We start from the raw sequence: 21,111 nt of genomic DNA, 5'->3' as shown, positions 1-21,111 counted from the left end.
ATGTTTATTGCTTATTTATTTTTTTTCTTTTGTTTGTTTTTGCACACTGGTTGTCCGCCCTGTGAGGTGCAGTCTTCTAATGATTCTTTTCTTTTCAAATCTTTTTAATATTATTCTTATTCAAAAATACACAGGTACATCAAAGTAACAACACTTACAATGCCTCAAAAAACAATCTTAGATTGAAAATTTTTTTGAATAGATTTTTTTTATTCACAAAGTCTTCTAATGATTCTATTATGGTTATTGGATTTATTGAGTAAGCCCACAAGAAAATGAATCTCACGGTTGTATGTGGTGACATATATGTACTTTGATAATAATTTTACTTTGAACTTTGAATATCTGTGCCAATATATTTTTTTTTATCAAACCCTTAGCTGAAACCACCTTGCATTATTATTATAGATCATTACAAACTCCCAAGTCATCTCCAAATTGCAGTAGAGTTAAAATCAGCATTCAGTAAAAAAAAAGTTTCATCTCCATATATCTGTGAAAGATCAGAAGGACTGCATATCCAATTTTATAACATAAATTAAAGCCGTCACATACTGAAGTTGCAGCTGCCGCTTGACCAAATAAGGGATAATTCTGATCAATAAATTAGAGAGAGTGCAGAGACGATTTACTAGGATGTTACCTGGGTTTCAGCAATTAAGTTACAGAGAAAGGTTGAACAAGTTAGGTCTCTATTCATTGGAGCGTAGAAGGTTGAGGGGGGATTTGATCGAGGTATTTAAAATTTTGAGAGGGGTAGATAGAGTTGACGTGAACAGGCTGTTTCCATTGAGAGTAGGGGAGATTCAAACTAGAGGACATGATTTGAGAGTTAGGGGGCAGAAGTTTAAGGGAAACACGAGGGGGTATTTCTTTACTCAAAGAGTGATAGCTGTGTGGAATGAGCTTCCTGTAGAAGTAGTAGAGGCCAGTTCAGTTGTGTCATTTAAGGTAAAATTGGATAGGTATATGGACAGGAAAGGAGTGGAGGGTTATGGGCTGAGTGCGGGTAGGTGGGACTAGGTGAGATTAAGGGATCGGCACGGACTAGGAGGGCCAAGATGGCCTGTTTCCGTGCTGTGATTGTTATATGGTTATATGGTTATATGATCAGAGATTCATTGCAGTTCTGTTCCACTTAAGGCCAAAGATTAAAGGCAACTTGGAGATGAGATAATTGGTAGAGTTTCAATTTGGTCATCATTCCAAGTGGAACATTTCTGAAAAAAATGTATTGTGGGGCACCATTGTTGAGGATAAGCAATCCTTACTATTTCAGTGAGTGCATAACTGATGACATTTATACATACAAACTCGGAGAAGGTGTAGTTCATTCAGTCCCTCATGTATGTTCTTCAAAGAAACAAGATCAAGGTTGGTCCATTTGCAACTACGACTCCCTATTCAAATCTACCCTATTGCTTCCCATATTTATCCATCTCTGCCTTAAAAAATATTCCCAAATGACTTTTGCAACCTTCTGAGAGAAAAAAAAACTGCCAGAACTCTGCTATTGTACATACTGTATGATGCCATGTTTTTAATCAGTGACCTTTTGCTGTAGGTTCTCTAGCAAGAAGGAACATTTCCTTCACATTAACCTTGATCCATCAACAGGGAGAGATAAAAAGCTAAGATGTCATTTTCTTTTCACAGAAAAAGTAAAGAAACAGAAACACGCGACTGCTCCGCCTGCTGAAAAAGGTAAAGTGTTTCTATTATCTGAAAGTTGTCACATGGAAACACCGGTCTAACAATTATTTGAAAGCAATAATCTTATATCTAGTGTGGCTGTCAGAGCCATTAATTCCATCACAGATGTTTTTGTAATGTTAGTGAAAAATCTAAACAGCAGAAAACATCAAAATAAAAGTTATTTTAAATATACTGAGATGTACAAAATTAAAAGAGGTCTAGATAGAGTGAAGAAGCAGAGACCTTTTTCCCAGGGTGGAAATGGTTAACACAAAGGGGCATAATTTTAAGATAATTGGAGGAAAATATAAGGGGGATGTCAGAGGTAAGTTCTTTACAAGGGGAGTGGTGAGTGCAGGGGTGCTGCTTTGATTTTTCACTAACATATACCAAAACAGCTATGTTAGAATTAATGGCTTAGCCAGCCACACTAGATAAGAGATGATTGCTTTCAAATTATTGGTTTATTACCATCAAGTCCTATGACTAAACTTGTTTGATGAATAATTAAAATAGCATGCTGGGAGCAACATAAAACATACTAAAAAATGAGGTTTTGGGCCTAATAAAGCTTAAGTCTGGGGCAACATGTGTTAAACAGCAATGAGTCCAAAGGCAGGCCTAAGAGATGCTGATATCAGTGTGTCACTGGAATCCTGGATACCAAGTCGCGAATGGAGATTGTCCAGCTAATAGGAGGAGGATTGAAACATATTCTCCTCTAGAGTGATGGTGGATCTAGCATGAATGCAGAAGACGAACCTAAGACTTCAGGTCAATTTTCCCGCAGAACACTGAAGTCTTCAAGGTCTCACTCCACGCAATTTCCAAAAATGGCTGAATACAAGGAATAAGGGATAATTCTAAATTGGAGGTTCATTGGAGTTCTATTCCATTTAAGACCAAAGATTAAAGGCATTTGTAGCTGAAGCAACATGGATTGAGATAATTGGTAGAGCTTTAATTTGGTTTTGGTTTTTAATTTTTATCTTCAGTAATTTAAGTAGGATTTTCTGAAAAAGAGAATTCTACCTTTCTTCAATGTTGTTACTAATTAAGTGAAAGCACAAAGCAGTACTTCAAAATACCTCTGGATTGTGGAGCCATATTAGCATTGCTAAAGGTGAACATTTTCCATTAAATTCAAACACACCCCAGATGTAATGGACAATGTGCTGACATTCATCACTCATTGCAAAGTGTACAGGTGGGTATTGTGCTGCTTTTTGTGCTATGCATTGTTAATGACTTGAAATTATCACCTTGGCTCCCACAGTAAATGTGCTGTATACTTAAAACCATTGGATCATAGGATATAGATACGGAACTAGGCCATTTGGCGCATCATGTCAGCTCTGCCATTTCAGCACAGTTTGTGCCTGTGAAACTATATACAACATCAATTCGTACCTATGTGCGAGGAAAGGCAAAAACTGAGACCATTCTTATGACAAACATTAAACCTTAACATATAAGCTCAGTTGCCACTTTATTAGTTAAAACTGTACAACTGATTGTTAATGGAAATATCTAACAAGACCATAAGCCACGGGAGCACTATTAGGCCATTTGGCCCAATGAGTCTGCTCCGCTATTCAATCTTGGATGATTTACTATCCCTCTCAACATTCTCCTGCCTTCTCCCCATAACCATGACATTATGACTAATTAAGAACCTAACAAACTCCGCATAATCGGCCAAATGGCCTAATTCTGCTCTTATATCTTTTACCTTATGGTCTAAATATACTCAATGACCTGGCCTCCGCAGCCACCAGTAGTAATGAATTCCACAGATTCATTCTCCTTTAGTTTAAAAAATTCCTCCTCATCTCTGTTCTAAATGGACATTACCTGTCTTACACCAACTCATTAGCCACATGTTAAACTGTATAATCTTCTTATTTCTGGCCTCATTAGCATGTGGCACATATGGCAGTCCTGAGATCACAACCCTGGAGTTTTTCCTTTTAACTTAACATCTAACTCCCTGAACTCTTTATGCAGAACCTTGTTGCTCATCCTGCCAACATCTTTGGTACCTATGTGGGCCACGACCTCTGGCTGTTCACTATCCCACTTAAGAACCTTCCAGAAAAATTCCAAAATCTAGTGTTTCTTGAAAGATCATTACTAATGCCTCCACAATCTCTTCAGATACTTCTGTCAAAACCCTGGAATGTACACCCTCTGGTCCAGGTGACTTATCTACCTTCAGACCTTTCAGTTTCCCAAGAACCTTCTCTGTAGCAATGGCGACTTCACACTCTTCTGACCCCTGATACTCTCGCTATTCCTGCATACTGCTAGTGTCTTCCACTGTGAAGTCTGATGCAAAATACTTATTCAGTTCATCTGCCATTTCCTTGTGGCCCATTACTATCTCACCAGTGTTGTTTACCAGCAGTCCGATATCCACTCTCACCTCTCTTTCACCTGCAGAAACTTTTGGTATCTTCTTTAATATTATTGGATAGCTTACTTATATATTCTATCTTTTCAATTCTAATGACTTGTTAGTTGACTTCTGTTGGTTTTTAAAAGCTTCTCAATCTTCTAACTTTACACAAATTTTTGGTCTAATTTCTTCTCTTAATTCTTGCCCTAACCCTGGCCCCTGGAAGACAAGGTACCATCTGGGTATCTATATACCTCCACAGAATCTTCTAGTAATACACACAAAATGCTGCAGGAACTCAGCAGGCCAGGTAGCACTTATCTCCTGGGATTTTCACATACAACATCTTCTAGGCCAGCTGGCATCTATGGAAAAGAATAAGCAGTCAATATTTCAGGCCAAGACCCTTCATCTATTCACTTGGTTTTCCAGCACCTGCATATTTTCTCTTGTTTGTGATTCCACAGAATCTCCTATCTGCTCCTCCACTAACCTCCTATCATTACTGCATGCCTCTTCTCCCCCTATTCCCTTCTGAGCTGCAAAGCCAATCTCAGTGCCAGAGATTGGTCACGGCAGCTTCTCCCTGGTAGGTCATACCCCCCACCCCCCCGCCCACAACTGTATCAAAAGTAGCCTAACATGTGACAGCACGTCAATGCATAAAGCATGCAGACATGTTAAGAAATTCAATTGTTGTTCAGACCAAGCATCAGAATTGGACAGATATATGATCAAAGTAACTTTGACCATGGAATAATTGTTGTTGACAGACAGAATGGTTTGAGTATCTCAGAAACTGCTGATCTGGGATTTTCACACACAACATCCTCTAGTGTTTACAGAGAATGGTGTAAAAACTGTAAAAAAAAATGCAGTGAGTGGCAGTTTCGCAGGCAAAGACACCTTATTAATGAGAGTTCAGAGGAGAATAGCCTACTTGTTTCAAGGTGACAAGCAGAGACAGTAACTCAAGTAACCATGTTTTAAAGCAGAGGTGTTCAGAAGAGCCTCTCTATATGCTCAATATGTCAAACCTTGAAGTGGCTGGGCTACAACAGCAGAAGAACACAAACATACAGTCACTGGCCTCTTTATTAGCTACAGCAGGTACGTAATAAAGTGGACACTGAGTGTGTATCAACAAATATCATCAGACATATATTTAAATGGATAACCATGGTGTATAATCTCTGAAAATTATTGAAATAGTTACAAGATAAAGTATTCTGCCTCTTGAGCCTGTTCCCCAGTTTAATTAGACAACTGTGTTTCCAAAATTACTTCAGCAAAATGAGAGAAATATTTATTTATAGCATTTTGATGGAGTCGCAATAGAAGACTGGAATGACTCCTGCAATAAAATCAGATATTTCCCATGTTATTTCCTTTCCTGCTTTATTAAGGTTAAACTTTGTGCATTGGTGAGGATCAACAGGGGCATGACAAATGCCTTTATCCCCCTGGATTAGTAGAAGCTCTGCTGCATATTCATGGCCATAGCATCTGCATGCTCGGACCAAGACAAGCTATTGGTAGAACCTAGCTCACAACCATCTCAACCTCAGCTTCACTGGTGTAAACAAGAACATGTCTACCATCCATTTCCTGATGTTACCGACCAGCACTTAGGTTTCACAGGCACTTAGGGAGAAGTTGTTGGAATGGCACCAAGTTACAAGATTGTCCATCTCTTTCCTGCACTTGACTCATTATTTTGAGATTCGAACCACTGCGGTGGTTTCATCTTCAAATTTGTGGATGGAGTTAGAGCAGAATCCAGCTGCACAGTCATGAGTGTATAGGTGGATGAGAACACAGCCTTGTAGGGTAGTTGCTGACGATAATCATGGCAGAAGTGTTACTGTCTATGCTTACTCTTTCTGTGATTCTACAACTTATGACATCTACACATTCAAAGTAGGAGCGCATTTAGGTCATACAGTCCCTTAAGCCTTCAAATTAATAAGATCAAGGTTGATCTATTTGTAATTTCAACTCATTATTCAAGTTTACCCTATAGCTTGCCAGGTTTTTACTACCTCTGTCTTAAAAATATTCAAAGACATTGTTCTATCATTTTCTTCAAGAAAAAATTAATGCTAAAACTCTGTTGCTGTATATGTCTCATCTTATTTTTAAACAGTGATCCTTTGCTCCAGATTCTCTTTGTCGACATTGTTAGGATGTACATCACGAGTGGGGGAAAAATACTAAGTTGCTATTTTCTTTTTACAGAGAAACTAAAGAAAGAGAAACCCACCACTGTTGAAAAGGGTAAAACTTTTGGAGATTTAATTCTATTATGGGCAAGTTGTTGCATGACAGAGACAAATATAAACTAATTTGAAAGCTGTAATCTTGTAACTAATGTCACTGGTAAAGCTATTAACAGCTGCCTCTACCTTCAGCGGGATCCTACCACCAGATCCATCTTACCTGCCCCCACTATCCGCTTTCCACAGAGATCACTCCCTCTATCATTTCCTTGTCTATTCCTCCCTACCAGGACTTATTCTTGCAAGCAACAGAAATGCTGCACTTGCTTATTTATCTCCTCCCTTACCTGCATTCAGGGCCCCAAAGGAGAAGTAACCTTTAACCTGTGAATCTGTTGGGCTTGTCTATTGTATCCAGTGGTCGCAATGTGGCTTTCCCTATACTGGTGAGACCTGACGTAAATTGGGGGACCACTTTGTTGAGCACTTCCGCTCCATCCGCCAAAAGTGGAATTTCCTTGTGGAAGACCGTTTTAATTCCCATCCCCATTCCTGTTCTGATGTGTCGGTTCATGGTCTCTTTTGTGGCAGTGGGGCTGCTATCAGGTTGGAGGAACGGCACCTCGTCACCCACCTAGGTAGCTCCCAGCATGATGGCATGAACATTAATTTCTTCTTCTAGCATTAAAAGTTCCATCCTCCTTCTCTCTTCTTCTGTTCCCTCCTCTGGCCTCTTGCCTCTTCTCCTTGGCTGCCTCTCACCTCCCTCTTGTGCTACTCCTTCTTCCCTTTCTCCCATAATCCACTCACTTATCCTATCAGATTCCTTCTTTTCCAGCCCTGTACTTTTCCCACTCACCTGGCTTCACATTTCACCTTCTAGCTAGTCCTTCTTCCCTTCCCTCTACCCTTTTACTCTGGCATTTTCCCCCTTTCCCCTCCAGTCCTGAGTAAAGGCCTTGGCTCAAAATGGCAACTATTCATTCATTTCCATAGATGTTGCCTGACTTGCAAAGTTCATCAGCATTTGAGTGTTGTTGCTCTAGATTTCCAGCATCTGCTGAATCTCTTGTTGCTTTTCCTTCTTTATTAAGATTGAATTTTGTGTATCTGTATGCCAAGGCACAAGCATACAAACCATGTGAGGGTAAATGGGATAGGTGCAGATCAAGAATCAAGGCTCAACTTTATTTACCATATACATTTATATGTATTAGGAATTTGCGGTGGTGTGTTGGCGCAACTGCAAAAAAAAAAATTCAACAAATATAAAAATAATGAATTATATAAAAAGTCCTGCCGAAGGGTTTTGGCCCGAAGCATTGACAGTCCTCTTTTCCGTAGATGCTGCCTGGCCTGCTGAGTTCCTTCGGCATTTTGTGTGCATTGCTTGGATTTCCAGCATCTGCAGATTTTCTCTTGTTTGTGATTAAAAAGTAAAGTTAAAATGCAGGTTCAAATACAGATATGGAATAAAATGTGCATAAGTACTTAAATACCAGGATGTACTTACAATGTAAACAACGTTGTAATGCGTGGTTTAAAGTATAGTGCAGTGAGAGGGGGTGGGGTGCAAACTAGAGTGGTTGATCAGATTAACTGCCTGGGGAAGAAGCTTGTAAAATGGTGCAACATTTTGTTTTGTTTAAGCACTTTCCGGAAGGGAGCTTTTGGGAAAAATACAAAGGCTTTGGAATAGTAGAATGATTGGTGTGGATGTGGTCACAGTGGGCTGAAAGGCACGTAAATTAGTTAATCACTTGTACTGAGCTGCAGCAATTGTTTTGAAAGTCACCCATACAGATCATTTCATCACATCCATACATCAAGTTGGAACAACAGAGTGCAGACTAAAAAGGCACAGCTACAGAGACACTGCAGTACAGGCAGATGTTAAGATGCAAGACCACGTTGAAGTAGATTGTGCAACCAAGAGTCTGTCTTATCATACAAAAGGTCCATATAATAGTCTTATAACCCTGAAATAGTATCTGGTAGTACATGCTCTCAGGATTTTGCACTTCTCTCCAGTTGGAGGGGGAGAAGAGTGAATGTTCCAAGGGGATTTTTTTTTCAGTGTTTTGGCCTCTTTACTGAGTGATGCACCATCAATAACTCTCGGAGACGGGAGGAGAATGATAGGCTTTTATTAGCTGCAAGAGACCACCACACAACATCCTGGAGACTGAGGGAGGAGCAGTGCCTCCAATTGCCTTTATACAGGGGTCTGTGGGAGGAGCCACAGGAGCAGTCAACAGGGGGGGGGGGGGCGTGTCCAGACAGGTATATGTAGTTCACCACACTGAGGCAATAAGAAGTGTAGTTTCTGTGATGTGTTGCGATGTGTCCACCATTTCCTGTGTTTACCGGCAAAGAGCTGCCATACCAAACTGTGATGCATCCAGACAGGATGGTCTCGAAAGTGCATCAAGAAAAGTTGGTGAGGATCAACAGGGACATGTCAAGTTTCTTAATCCTTCCAAGGAACTAGAAGCTCTGTTTCACTTTCTTGGATGTGGCATCTATGTGGTTTGACCAGGAGATGTTATTGGTAATGCTTTCTCCTGGAAACTAGGTCTCCATAAGCTTTTTCACATCATTGCTGTAAACAAGAACATGTGCACCGCCCTATTTCCTGAAGTAAATGGCCAGTTCTTTGGCTTAGGGGAAAGTTGCTGTCTTGACGCCATGTCAGGAGGCTCCCTATCTCTTTCCTGTATTCGAATCGTTGTTTGTGATTCGACTCACTACGGTGATTTCATCTGCAAAAGTGGAGATGGAGTTGTAGCAAAATGTAGCCACAGAGTCAGGGGGGGCTGAGGACACAGCCTCGTGGGGCACAAGTGTTGAGGATAACAGTAGTGTTGTTGCCTAACCTTACTGCATCTGTGATTCAATAACCTATGACATATACACATACAATGTAGGAGCAGCTGTAGGTCACTTAGTCCGTCAAGACTGTTCAAAGAAGTAAGTTCAAGGTTGATCTATTTGTAACTCTTAGTCCATATTTAAGGCGACCCTACTGCATACCAAGCACTCAGGATCAGAATCAGGTTTAATATCACTGGCATTTGTCGTGAAATTTGTTGTTATATGGCAGTAGTGCATTACAATACATTATTATAAAAACTAAACTACAGTAATAAATTTATATATATATTTATATTTATTAAAAGTTAATATAAATAAGTAGTGAAAAAAAGATTTAAAAAAGCATTGGTGGGTTTAATGTCTACTCAGAAATCAGATGGCAGAGGGGAAGAAGCTCTTCCTGAATCATTGAGCGTGTGCCGTCGGGCTCCTGTACCAATGAGAAGAGGGCAGACCCTGGATGATAGGGGTGTTTAATGATAGATGCTGCCTGGGTACTGGATTTGTCTATATCTGCCTTTAAAATATTCAGAAACTTTCTGAGGAAAAAAAACAGGACTCTATTCTTGTATGTGTGATGCCTTATTTTTAATCAGTGAGCCTTTGCTTTAGGTTTTCCCACAAGAAGGAGCAATCACTTCACATCAACACTGTCAATACTCTCTGGATGTACATCAGCAGTGGAGGGAAAAAACTAAGATGTCGTTTTCTTTTCACAGGGAAAGTAAAGAAACAGAAACCCACCACTGCTGAAAAAGGTAAAGCTTTTGAAAATTTAATTCTATTATCTGGCAAGTTGTCACATGACAGAGACCTGTATAACAATAAATTGAGAACTATAATCTTATATCTAGTGTGGCTGGCAGAGTCATTAATCTAATCAGAACTGTTTTAAATATTAAACAGTAGCAAATATCTAAAGAAAACCTTGTTTATAATAAGGTTCCTTAAACCAATTTCAGCCACTGCACTGCCTGTAACTCATGGCTGGACATATCCCTTACTCTTAAGTTACCATCAAGCCAGGTGACTGTGGTGAACTACAGATACCTGTCTGGACACGCCCCCTGCTGACTGCTCCTGTGGCTTCTCCCACAGACCCTGGTATAAAGGCGATTGAGGCCTGAGCCCGGCCCTCAGTCTCCAGGATGTGGTATGGTGGTCAACTACTGCTTGTTCTTTCTTCCAGTCAATAAAAGCCAATATCTCGCCTTCACGTCTCAGAGAGAGTTATTGATGGTGCATCAGTGACTAACCCTATTCTGATGAATAATTGTGATAGCATGCTGGGAGCAACATGAAACACCCTAACAAACAAGGTTTCAGCCCAGCAAAGCTTAAATATGTGACTGTACATGTGCCAAAAAGCAAACGGCAACTAAGATATGCAGATAACAGTCAATCTCTGTAACACTGGATACCAAGTTGTGAATAGTGGTTGACCATCTAATGAGAGGAGAAGGAGGATTGAAACCTATTCTCTGCTCGAGTGACAGTGGATCTAAGCTGAGTGCAGAAGATGAAGCTGAAACATTTGGTTCAGATTACACTACAGAACATTAACATTAACCAGCCATCAGTAACTCACCCCATATGAAAATCGGAAATGGCTGAAAGCATCTTAATGACCCTAAGTGTACCCTAACACCATAACCACCCTCCCCCCACCCCACAACGTCCTATCCAAATTCCTCTTAGGTGTTGAAATCAATCCTGGCTCACATCCACCACTTTCATTGTGGGCTCGTTCCACACTCCCACCAATCTCTTAGTGAAGATGTTCCCTTTAAATATTTATCTTTTCCTCCTTAACCTATGACCTCTAGTTCTAGCCTCACCCAACCTCAGTGGAAAAGGTCTGCTCAATTTACTCTACAATCCTCATAATTTTGTATATCTCCATCTATACCCCTCGTAATTTTGTATACTGACTCACCTAGACATTCGATGAAGTACCAACATCCAATTGCTTGACTATCTATATCCTGGATTCAGCTTTGACTCAGAGAGAAACTGGATTATCCGCACAAATGCTACAAAACCAGTTCAGAGGCTGAATATTCTGTGGTGGATGTCTCAACACTTGCCTCCCAAAGGTTTTCCGGCCACAGGCTTAAGTCGAGAGTGTGGTAGGATGCTTTCCAGTCGGTTGGATGAATATAGCTTCGACAGCACTCAAAGTTAGATGTGTTCCTGTCAAAGCACGTATATGATTAGCATCTCTTCAGGCAGACACTCCCTCTACCACTGCATGCCATGACTGAAAGATGTACCATTCAAATGATGGCACCTTCCAATTCTCAGCTGTAATTTCCTTCCAAGCCAAGCCTTTAATTGTTGATCATGTTATCTAACAGCACGATGAGGATACACAGACTAGAGCCTACTACTATCTGCTTAAGGGTAAATCTGGGTGAGCAATAAATACTGACCTTAATATGTCATAAATTAATAAATCTTAAATATAATCTTTCTCACAGCTGGATGCTCTAATTTTTTAAAGACTTGTAGCATTCTCCAAAGGACTTCTCTGCAAAATGTTATTGATTCATAAAATGATTTCTGGACAAAACTGTGCATAATAGAGTGACATAATGGAAGCATTCTTAAAGTTTAGTTTCGTCACATATATGTTGAAACATCAAAACCTACAGTGACATGTGTCATTTGCTTCAAAGACCAGCACAGTCTGAGGATGTGCTAGAGGCAGCCCACAATTGTCACCACGCTTCTGATGTCAATGTAGCATACCCAGAACCAATGCTAATCTGGTCACCTCACTACAGGAAGGATGTGGATACTACAGAGAGAGTGCAGAGGAGGTTTATAATAATGTTGCTTGGATTGGAGAGCACGCCTTATGAGAATAGGTTGAGCGAACTTGGCTTTTTCTCCTTGCAGCGATGGAGGATGAGAGGTGACCTGACAGAGGTGTATAAGATGATGAGGGTCATTGATTGTGTGAATAGCCAGAGGCTTTTTCCCAGTGCTAAAATGGCTAATACGAGGAGGCAGAGTTTTAAGGTGCTTGGAAGTAGGTACAAGGGGGATGTCAAAAGTAAGTTTTTCACATAGAGAGTGATGGGTGTGTGGAATGCACTGCTAGTGATGATGGTAGAGGTGGATACAATAGGGTCTTAGATAGGAACATGGAACTTAGAAAATTAGAGTGCTATGTGGTAGGGAAACTCTTGGCAGTTTCTAGAGCAGGTTACATGGTCGGCACAACATTGTGGTTCAAAGGGCCTGTAACGTGCTGTTGATTTTCTGTGTTCTGTGTATTTGGAATGTGGGAGGAAACCCATGTGGTTACAGGGAGAATGTACAAAAATCTTACAGACAGCGGCTCACAGATCCTGGCTCAGAGGCGCTGTGAAGTATTATTCTGACCTCCGCACCACGTCGCTACCTTTTGCTGCATGCACTGAGCTTAGCTACCTGATAAACTGACAATCAGCCTTTCAAACAATGTCTCTGGACGATATTGCACTAAGTTGTTTCCTTTCTACTAGATAGGGAGATTGTCTATTTGAACCAATCAGATAATGTCAATTGAATCAATTAATTCTCCATTGTTGTCTGAAAGTGCATGGGACAGAAAAAATAGTATCTAAGAATAACAGTTGGAGAGTTCCTTTAATTTATTTTTGTTAGTCCTCAGCTAAACTGTGTATTAAAAATAATATACCAGTTTGCCACTTCTGGCCTTTGTTTTTGCAAAAGAACTGTCAGAGGTGACAGTTTGTTGCTTAATATGAAAATGTACTTTGCTCAAAAAAAAAAGAAGTGTCCTTTTCTGCATTTTCTTAATTGTGATGGAACTGTCAGTTTGATAAATTGGCAAGCGACAGCTCACTGTCTCTGCTTACAAGACAAAAGTAATTCTTCCTTAGTGATGTAGTACCATAACTATCACAATGAGCCCACATTGTCAAATTATACCAATTAACTGACTAACTTGTACATATTTCAAATGTGGGAGGAAAGCGGAGCAGAAGAAACCCACATGGTCACAGGAAGAGTGTACAAAGTCCTTAAACGCCGTGGCAGGAAATGCACAGCAGCCAACATGCTATGTTGAAGTACAACCAATGCCATTTTGGTTTATCATTTTGGATGTGTCTCTGGTAGACAACTATAAAACTGCTAATTGTGTTGTGGTGCCTATTTTAAGAGCCACGGTAGAAACTGGTTGCATCACAGCCTGGTATGGAAACACCAATGCCATTGAACAGAAAATCCAACAAAAGTGGATTCGACCCAGTACATTACGGGTAAATCCCTTCCAACCATTGAGCACATCTACATGAAACGCTGCTGTAGGAAAGCAGCATCCATCATCATAGATCCCCACCACCCAGGTCATGCTCTCTTCTTGCTGCTGCCATCAGGTAGAAGGTACAAGAGCCTCAGGACTCACACCACCAGGTTCAAAGACAGTTACAACCCCACAACCATCAGGCTCTTGAACAAAAAGGAATAATTACACTCACTTGCCCATCTATTGAGATGTACCCACACCCAATGATTTCACTCTAAGGACTCATTATCGTGGTATCTCACGTTCTCATTATTTATTGCTATTTATTATTTTTGCGTTACAGTCTGTTGTCTTCTGCACTCTGGATGATCCCTCATTGATCCTGTTATAGTTGTTATTCTATAGATTTGCTAAGTATCTCCACGGGGAAATTAATCTGGGTGTTGTATATGGTGACATATATGTACTTTGATAATAAAATTTACTTTGAGTAAATTTTGAATATTAAATATCCTACCTGCTGTATTCAGAGTTACTGCCATCCTTTGACTAAACAAATAGTCCATATGTGAATGCTGGGAGCCAACAAAAACATAAATTTAGAAGAAACATATAAAATGCTGGAGGAACAATGATTCAGGAGGCATCTATTTGGGTGTGTTGACTAAACAGTTGACATGTTGGGATGAAGCTCTTCATCAGGACTGTAAATCAAAAGTCCTTGTCTGCATGTGGAATGGTTCATGTTGAATTTGGAGTTGCTGGCTGCTGCTAGCTATATGAAGTGGCATTAATCATCAATTAAGTACCGTAGCTAATCATAGACTGGACCATTCAAATCAATGCAAGTCAAGCCATTAAGTTCAATCATCTATCTCTGTTGTTTGAAGTTAAATCTTTGTGCATTTTTATAGTAGCAAAATTTGGCAAAATTTCATTAGGGGAGGGCATAAGGTGGGATTTGTGTTTCATGATAACCTCTTCGTGGTGCTCGGACGTAGCAGCCTTGTGGCATTCTTGTTCTCCTGATTTGGAATATCTAATAATTAAGTGTCATCCATCTTACTTACTGAGAGAGTTGTCTTCCATAATCCTGACCATAATTTCCACACCATCAAAGGCAGATGTTAAGCAAACACTTGATATATTGAGTGCTGCTTGAAGAAATCACTAGCCAGTTATTATCAATGTATCGCCAGCAGCAACATGGCTCCCATCACACCCGACCACTGTTACACTATGATTTGGAATGCCTATAGTTCCATTCCTGGAGCATTTTGTTGGTAATGTGTTTTGCACCTTGGTCCCAGAGGAATGTTGTTTTGTTTGGCTACATTTATGTATGGTTGAATGCTAAATAAACTTGAATTTGATTTTGAGGAAATCTCGTCATCTGGCTGTCCTCCTGCCAGCACACAGACAGAGGCTGAAGGGCAAGGTATCAAGGACAACAAAGAGGCAGAAGAGTGGCTAGAGGATTGCTTCACCATGTTTAAGGACTCATCAGAGAATGTGAATGAATGGTTATCACAGACTTCATCAAGACTTACGTGGATGAGAATGTCCCCACAACATCATTCGGTGTCTTCCCCAACCTGGATGAACAAAGAGAACCACGAGCTGCTGGGGGCTAGTTCGGCAGCATTCAGATCTGAAGACCAAGGAAAGTACAAGCGGTCCAGGTATGACGTCTGGAAAGCCATTTCACATGTGAAATGGCAATTCTGGCCCAAGTTTGAATGTCAGAAAGATGCATGACAGGTGTAGCAGGGATTGAAAGCTAATACCTGCGACAAAGTGAAACCAAGCAGCATATGTGACAATGAGGTTTCGCTTCCAGGTGAGCTCGTTACCTTTTCTGCTCACTTTGACTGACAGAACATGTAGGCAACTTCAACAACTCCCACTGCCTCCAATGTCCCTGTGATTTCAGACTCGGAGGCCAACGTGAGAGCATCTTTCAAGAGGGTGAAGGATGAAAGCATCTGGGCCAGATGGTGTAACTGGCTGAATACAAAAACCTGTGCTGGTCACCTGGCTGGAGTGGTTACTGTCACCTTTAATCTCTCACTTCAGCAGTGTCAGGTACACACCTATTTAAAGCAAGCTTTAATTATATGGATGCTTAAGAAGACCATGGTAACCTGCCCCAATGACTATTGTCCAGTATCACTTATATCCATTGTGTTGAAGTACTTTGAGAGGTTGGTGATGAAACATATCAACTCCTGCCCGAGAAGCAACTTGGATCAGCTCCAGTTTGCCTCCATCATAACAGGTCACAGCGGATGCCATTTCATTGGCTCTTTGCTCAACCCTGGAACATCTGGGCAGTGAGGATGCATATATTAGGATGCTCTTCATTGACTACAGCTCAGCGTTCAACATTATCATCCCCTCATAACTGATCATAATGCTCCAATACCTAAGCCTCAATTCCACCCTGTGCAACTGGATCTTTGTTTTCGGCACTTCCAGACCTCAGTCAGTTCTGATTGGCAACAGCATCCTCCAGCAATCACCATCTGTACAGGCGCACCACAAATTTGTGTCATAGCTCCCTGTTCATCAGGGGATCAGAAGTGAAGAAGGTCAGTAACTATAAGTTCCATGGTGTTTGCAGTGCCAAGGGTCTGTCTTGGGTCAAGCACATAAGTGCCATTACAGAGTACGCTTGGAAACACCTCTAATGTCTTAAATTTTGCGAAGATCTGCCATCTCATCTTAAAACTTTGACAAATTTCTATAGGTACATGGTGGAGAGTATATTTATCATGGCCTGTCATGGAAACACTAATGACGTTGAACGGAAAAGCCTACAAAAGGTAGTGGACGCAGCGTAGTCCATCACAGGTAAAGCCTTCACCCAAATGAACACATCTACAAGGAGCACTGTTGCAGGAAAGCATCATCCATCATCAAGGGCTCCACCGCCATCCAGGCCAAACTCTCTTCCTGGTACTGCCATCAAGAAGGAGATACAGGCTTTAGCTGCTACACCACCAGGTTCAGAAACAGTTATTACCTGTAACCCATCCGGCTCCTGAACCAGCATGCAAAACTTCCAACACCCAAACACTGAGGTCCCAACTGATTCCACAATCTATGGATTCACTTTCAAGGGCTCTGCAACTCCTGTTCTCAATATTACTTATTACATATTTATTATTATTATTATTATTATTATTGTATTTGTACAATTTGTATTTTGCACAATGGTTGTTTTTCTTCCATTTTAGTTCGTATGTAGCTTTTTTCATTGGTTCTATTGTGTTTCTTCTATTTATTGAGAATGCCCACAAGAAAATGAATCTCAAGCTTGTATCTGATGATGTATATGTACTTTGATAATAAATTTGATTTGACTTTTGGAACATTCTTTTAAAGCAGGGATTCCCAACCTGAGGTCCATGATCCCCTTCCTTAATGGTACTGGTTCATGGCATAAAAAAAGCTGGGCACCTGATGTTATTGTAATGTAGAAACTTGATAAAATATTTGAAACAGAATGATCTATTTCCATATCCATTTTAAGGCAAATCAGATTGACTGTCATAGCTTCCTGTAATTAATTTGGATCTGCTGCCAACATCGACTTAGACTTAGGGAGTAGTTAAGTCAAATGATCAATTGGTACCGTGTGCTCCTCGGGAATTAGAAGCAGGCTGTTAAAGATTTGAACATAATGGGAAGGAAGACAGTAAATGGATTACAGAGAGAACAAGAATATTTTATCATGGTCCATCTGCTGTTCCATAAATCTCGATAGAAAACAAACAGTTCTCTGTCTCACATATCTCAATTGTTTTCTCTGTCTAACATCACCTAGTTGACTTTTGAATTTTTATTACATCTGTCTACACAATTCAGATATACTATTACATTTAATAACCAATCTCATTAAACCAAAGCCATCTGGTTACCTACCTCCTTCTAACCTTAAGTCCTGTATGCCATCTATATTTTTGGCAGTTGTATTATTGAAGTTTTGTTTATTTATTTTGTTATGGTGCCATTTTCCATGCCTACACATGGTAGTTCAGCTGCTCATTAAAAGAAGGCTGTTCTTTCAATCTTTGCAGCATCTACTTTTATGCCAAAGTGTTCCCATTGCAGTATTCTGGAATTACATGAAATAGCTCAAGTGAAGCTTATAACAAGACTTTAAACAACAACTTCTCCTGACTGAGAAAAAAACATGAGAGTGACTTTGTTATTGGCACTCATGACACAATGATGTGCCACAATCTTGACAAGCTTGATCTCATTTCCAGTTGGGAATGATGAGCAATCTGAATCGGATTCAGGTTTAAATTTGTCATGAAATTTGTTATCTTTGAGGCAGCAGTACAATGCAATACATAATAATAGAGAGAAAAAAAGTGAATTATACGAGATATAAGACCATACAACCATAATATATATGAACAGAATTAGTCTATTTGTCCATTAAGTCTGCTCAGCCATTTCATCATGTCTGTTTCATCATCTTTCAGCCCCAGTCTCCTGCCTTCTCCCCATATTGCTGCATGCCCCGACCAATCAAGAATCTATCAGCCTTTGCCTTAAGATTCCCACCCTCTAGCTAAAGAAATTCCTCCTCTTCTCTGTATTATCAGCAAACTTTGCAACAAAGCCATCAGTCAATTCCATCATCCAAATCATTGACATATAATGTAAAAAGGAATTGGGCACAACACAGACCCTTGTGAAACACTGCTAGTCACCAGCAGCCTACTAGAAAATACTCCCTTTATTCCCACCCTTTGCCTCCTGCTGATCAGCCACTGCTTTATCCGTGCTAGAATCCTTCATGTAATACCATAGGCTTGTAGCTTGTTAAGCAGCCTCATGCGTGGCACCTTGTTAAGGGCGTTCTGAAGATTCAAGTGCAGAACTTCAACCAATTCTCCTTTGTTTATCTTGCTTGTTATTTCTTCAGAAAATTCCAAAAGTTTTGTCAGACAAGGAAACCATGCTGATACAGCCTGTTTTATGATATGCCTCCAAGTACCCTGAGACCTCAGCCTTACTAATCCACTCCAACATCTTGCCAACCACTGAGGTCAGACTAATTGGCCTACGGTTTCCTTTCTTCTGTCTCTCTCCCTTCTTGAAGAGTAGAGTAACATTTGCAATTTTCCAGTCTTCTGGAACCATCAGAATCTAGTGATTCTTGAAAGACCATTACTAATGCCTCCACAATCTCTTCAGCCACGTATTTTAGAACTTTGGGTGTACGCCATCTGATCCAGGTGATTTATTTACTTTACTTTATTGTCATCAAACAATTGATACTAGAGCATACAATCATCACAGCGATATTTGATTCTGCTCTTCATGCTCCCTGAATCAAATATCGTTGTGATGATTGTACACTTTAGTATCAATTGTTACCTTCCGACTTTTCAGTTTCTCAAGAACCTTCTTTCCAGCAATACATATATTAACTAGTTAAATTAAACAAGTAGTGAAAGCAAAGATGTAGTGAGGACGTTTTCATGGGTTCGATGCCCATTCAGAATTCGGATGGCGGGGGGAAGAAAATGTTCCTGAAACATTGAGTATGCGCATTCAGACTTCAGTGCCTCCCTCCTAATGGTCATAATGAGAACAAGGCATGTCCTGGCTGATGGGGGTCCTTAATGATGGATGCCGCCTTCTTGAGGCATTGCTCCTTGAAGACATCTTGGACACTATGGTGACTGCCCATGATGGATCTGAAGTTTTCTACTCTCCACAACTTATTTCAATCTGTGCAGTAGCCCTGCCCCACCCCAAACCAGATGGTGATGCAGCTGGTTAGAATGCTCTTGACAGTTCATATGCAGACATTTGTGAGTGTCTTTGGAGACATACACTCCTTGCCAAAACTAAACCCTTCTTGTGGCACTTCCTTGAATCTAAGAACTTGTTCAGGGACTGTGACCAAGTTCAGATGTGGTCCAGGCATATTAGCTGTGACTATACCTCTGAGGGCTTCATAGCTTATATTTTTAGTCACGTGATTATCACTTAGTATTCTTGTGTTCTTAGGCTATCAATGCATTACTAGTGTTCGTCAAGAAGGAACTAAAGTTCTGAAATACATTTAAAATTCTGTTTTATAGAAAAAGGAAAACAACAGATGGCAGCTGTTGTTGTGAAAGGTAGAGTTTCCATTTTTTTTTGTTCATTGCAATATAGAAGGACATTGGGTATTATTGAGAGTATATTTCCAGTCTGAGTCTTGCTGGAGTGAATAGTTAGAGATATTGACTATTGCAGCATCACATTTGGAATCGCGTTCTCTCTTTTGTGATCTCGGTTTGAATGCACTGAAATATTCATCAAAGTAATTTTTTTCTGGATTTAGAGCTAAATAGTAAATTAGAATAGTTATTTTATTGTGAAAATGGAAGAATGCATGCAATTTTAAGCAGCAAGTGATTTGAAATGATAATGGGGTGGGGAAATATTATGGGTATAAGAATAGACAACAAGCACTTTCCTTCACTTGTTATCATCTAGAATTAAAGATCTCTACTGTTTTCTCTGTATCATTTACGGTCCATTTCTGTATGGATTGAATAAATTGCATGGCATTGATGAATTGTTTCAGGTAAATGTTCATGAAACTTGTCAAAATTGGGCCTAATGATGCAGCAAGTGTTTAGCAGCAGACAATTGAATTCTTGACAATAAATTTATGTCTGTATGAATGCAGGGTAATAGCACTATCAGTGTGTATCTGTTGTAATTATTGATGGGAACATAAAAATATCGAACATGGGAAGGAGTCTGCTCCATTCAACCCTTTGAATCTCCATCTATCACTGCAATTATGACACTCATGTACATTCTTTGAGCATATACTTCTTGAAGCATTTTATATTCAGAGAGTTAGTATCTCCTAAAATAAGTGAGATTCGACAATCCCATGTGGTCATTAGTTCCAGAGGTTTACCACCTTCCAAGTAAATATAATTTTATTCATCCTCTATCTCTTGCCTGTACTCTCCATCTGTAACCATTCATTGTGACACCCAGACAAGGTGAAATATGCGCCCTGCATCCATTCTGTCTAACTGTGTCAGTATTATGTAAATTTTAATCAATATTCCACCTCTTTTTTTCCAATTGCTAATGAATACAAACCTAATTTCACCCTATCAATCATAATGCTGAACATCCATTGCACTCTCTCTAATACAAATAAATCTTTTCTTTAAAAAGGATATTAACATCCCAGACATGGTTTCACCAAGGTGTTGAAAATGGCCATTTACCCAAATCCTCTCGCTGTGGAAGACAACTTACCATTTGCATTTTTCATGTTTTATCAAGTGTTGCCTTTCTTGGTGTAAAGTGGGAGAGCAGGTTCACAGATCCAATGAGTGAAAGAGGGACATAGAATTAAAAATGCATATGTGAGGTATTTATTTAGCGAACCAGCAGTGAAACACTACATTGGGCATCTAGCTAAACAAGTATTCGCCTAAGCTATCCAAAAAACCACTACACCGTGCATTCAGTTCCTTTGAATCATCAGATACTATGCTAAACACCGATTTATAAAACCCAAGAAGTAAGCATACAACTAACAGATACTTAACTAAACAAACCATGGGGATAGGAGGGGCCTGTCAATGTCAACAATGTTCTTTCTCAGTGGTCCTTCAGGA

At 40.0% G+C, this 21,111-nt stretch overlaps 1 protein-coding gene across 1 annotated transcript in view; it reads left to right on the top strand.

Annotated features, from left to right (window-relative positions):
* The window catches only part of LOC132400263 (triadin-like), a 264,638-nt gene that overhangs the window by 55,139 nt on the left and 188,388 nt on the right, over positions 1 to 21,111 (top strand). The window contains exons 9-12 of the mRNA XM_059981238.1: positions 1,657 to 1,704; positions 6,332 to 6,370; positions 9,906 to 9,944; positions 19,558 to 19,596. Coding sequence (XP_059837221.1) covers positions 1,657 to 1,704; positions 6,332 to 6,370; positions 9,906 to 9,944; positions 19,558 to 19,596 — 165 coding nt within the window. The remainder of the gene's footprint in view (positions 1 to 1,656; positions 1,705 to 6,331; positions 6,371 to 9,905; positions 9,945 to 19,557; positions 19,597 to 21,111) is intronic.

This window comes from Hypanus sabinus, chromosome 10 (assembly GCF_030144855.1).
Source record: "Hypanus sabinus isolate sHypSab1 chromosome 10, sHypSab1.hap1, whole genome shotgun sequence".
NCBI classification, from domain to species: Eukaryota; Metazoa; Chordata; class Chondrichthyes; order Myliobatiformes; family Dasyatidae; genus Hypanus; species Hypanus sabinus.
Note: the sequence above shows the minus strand (reverse complement) of the source record. Positions and strands in the feature narration are given on the sequence as shown.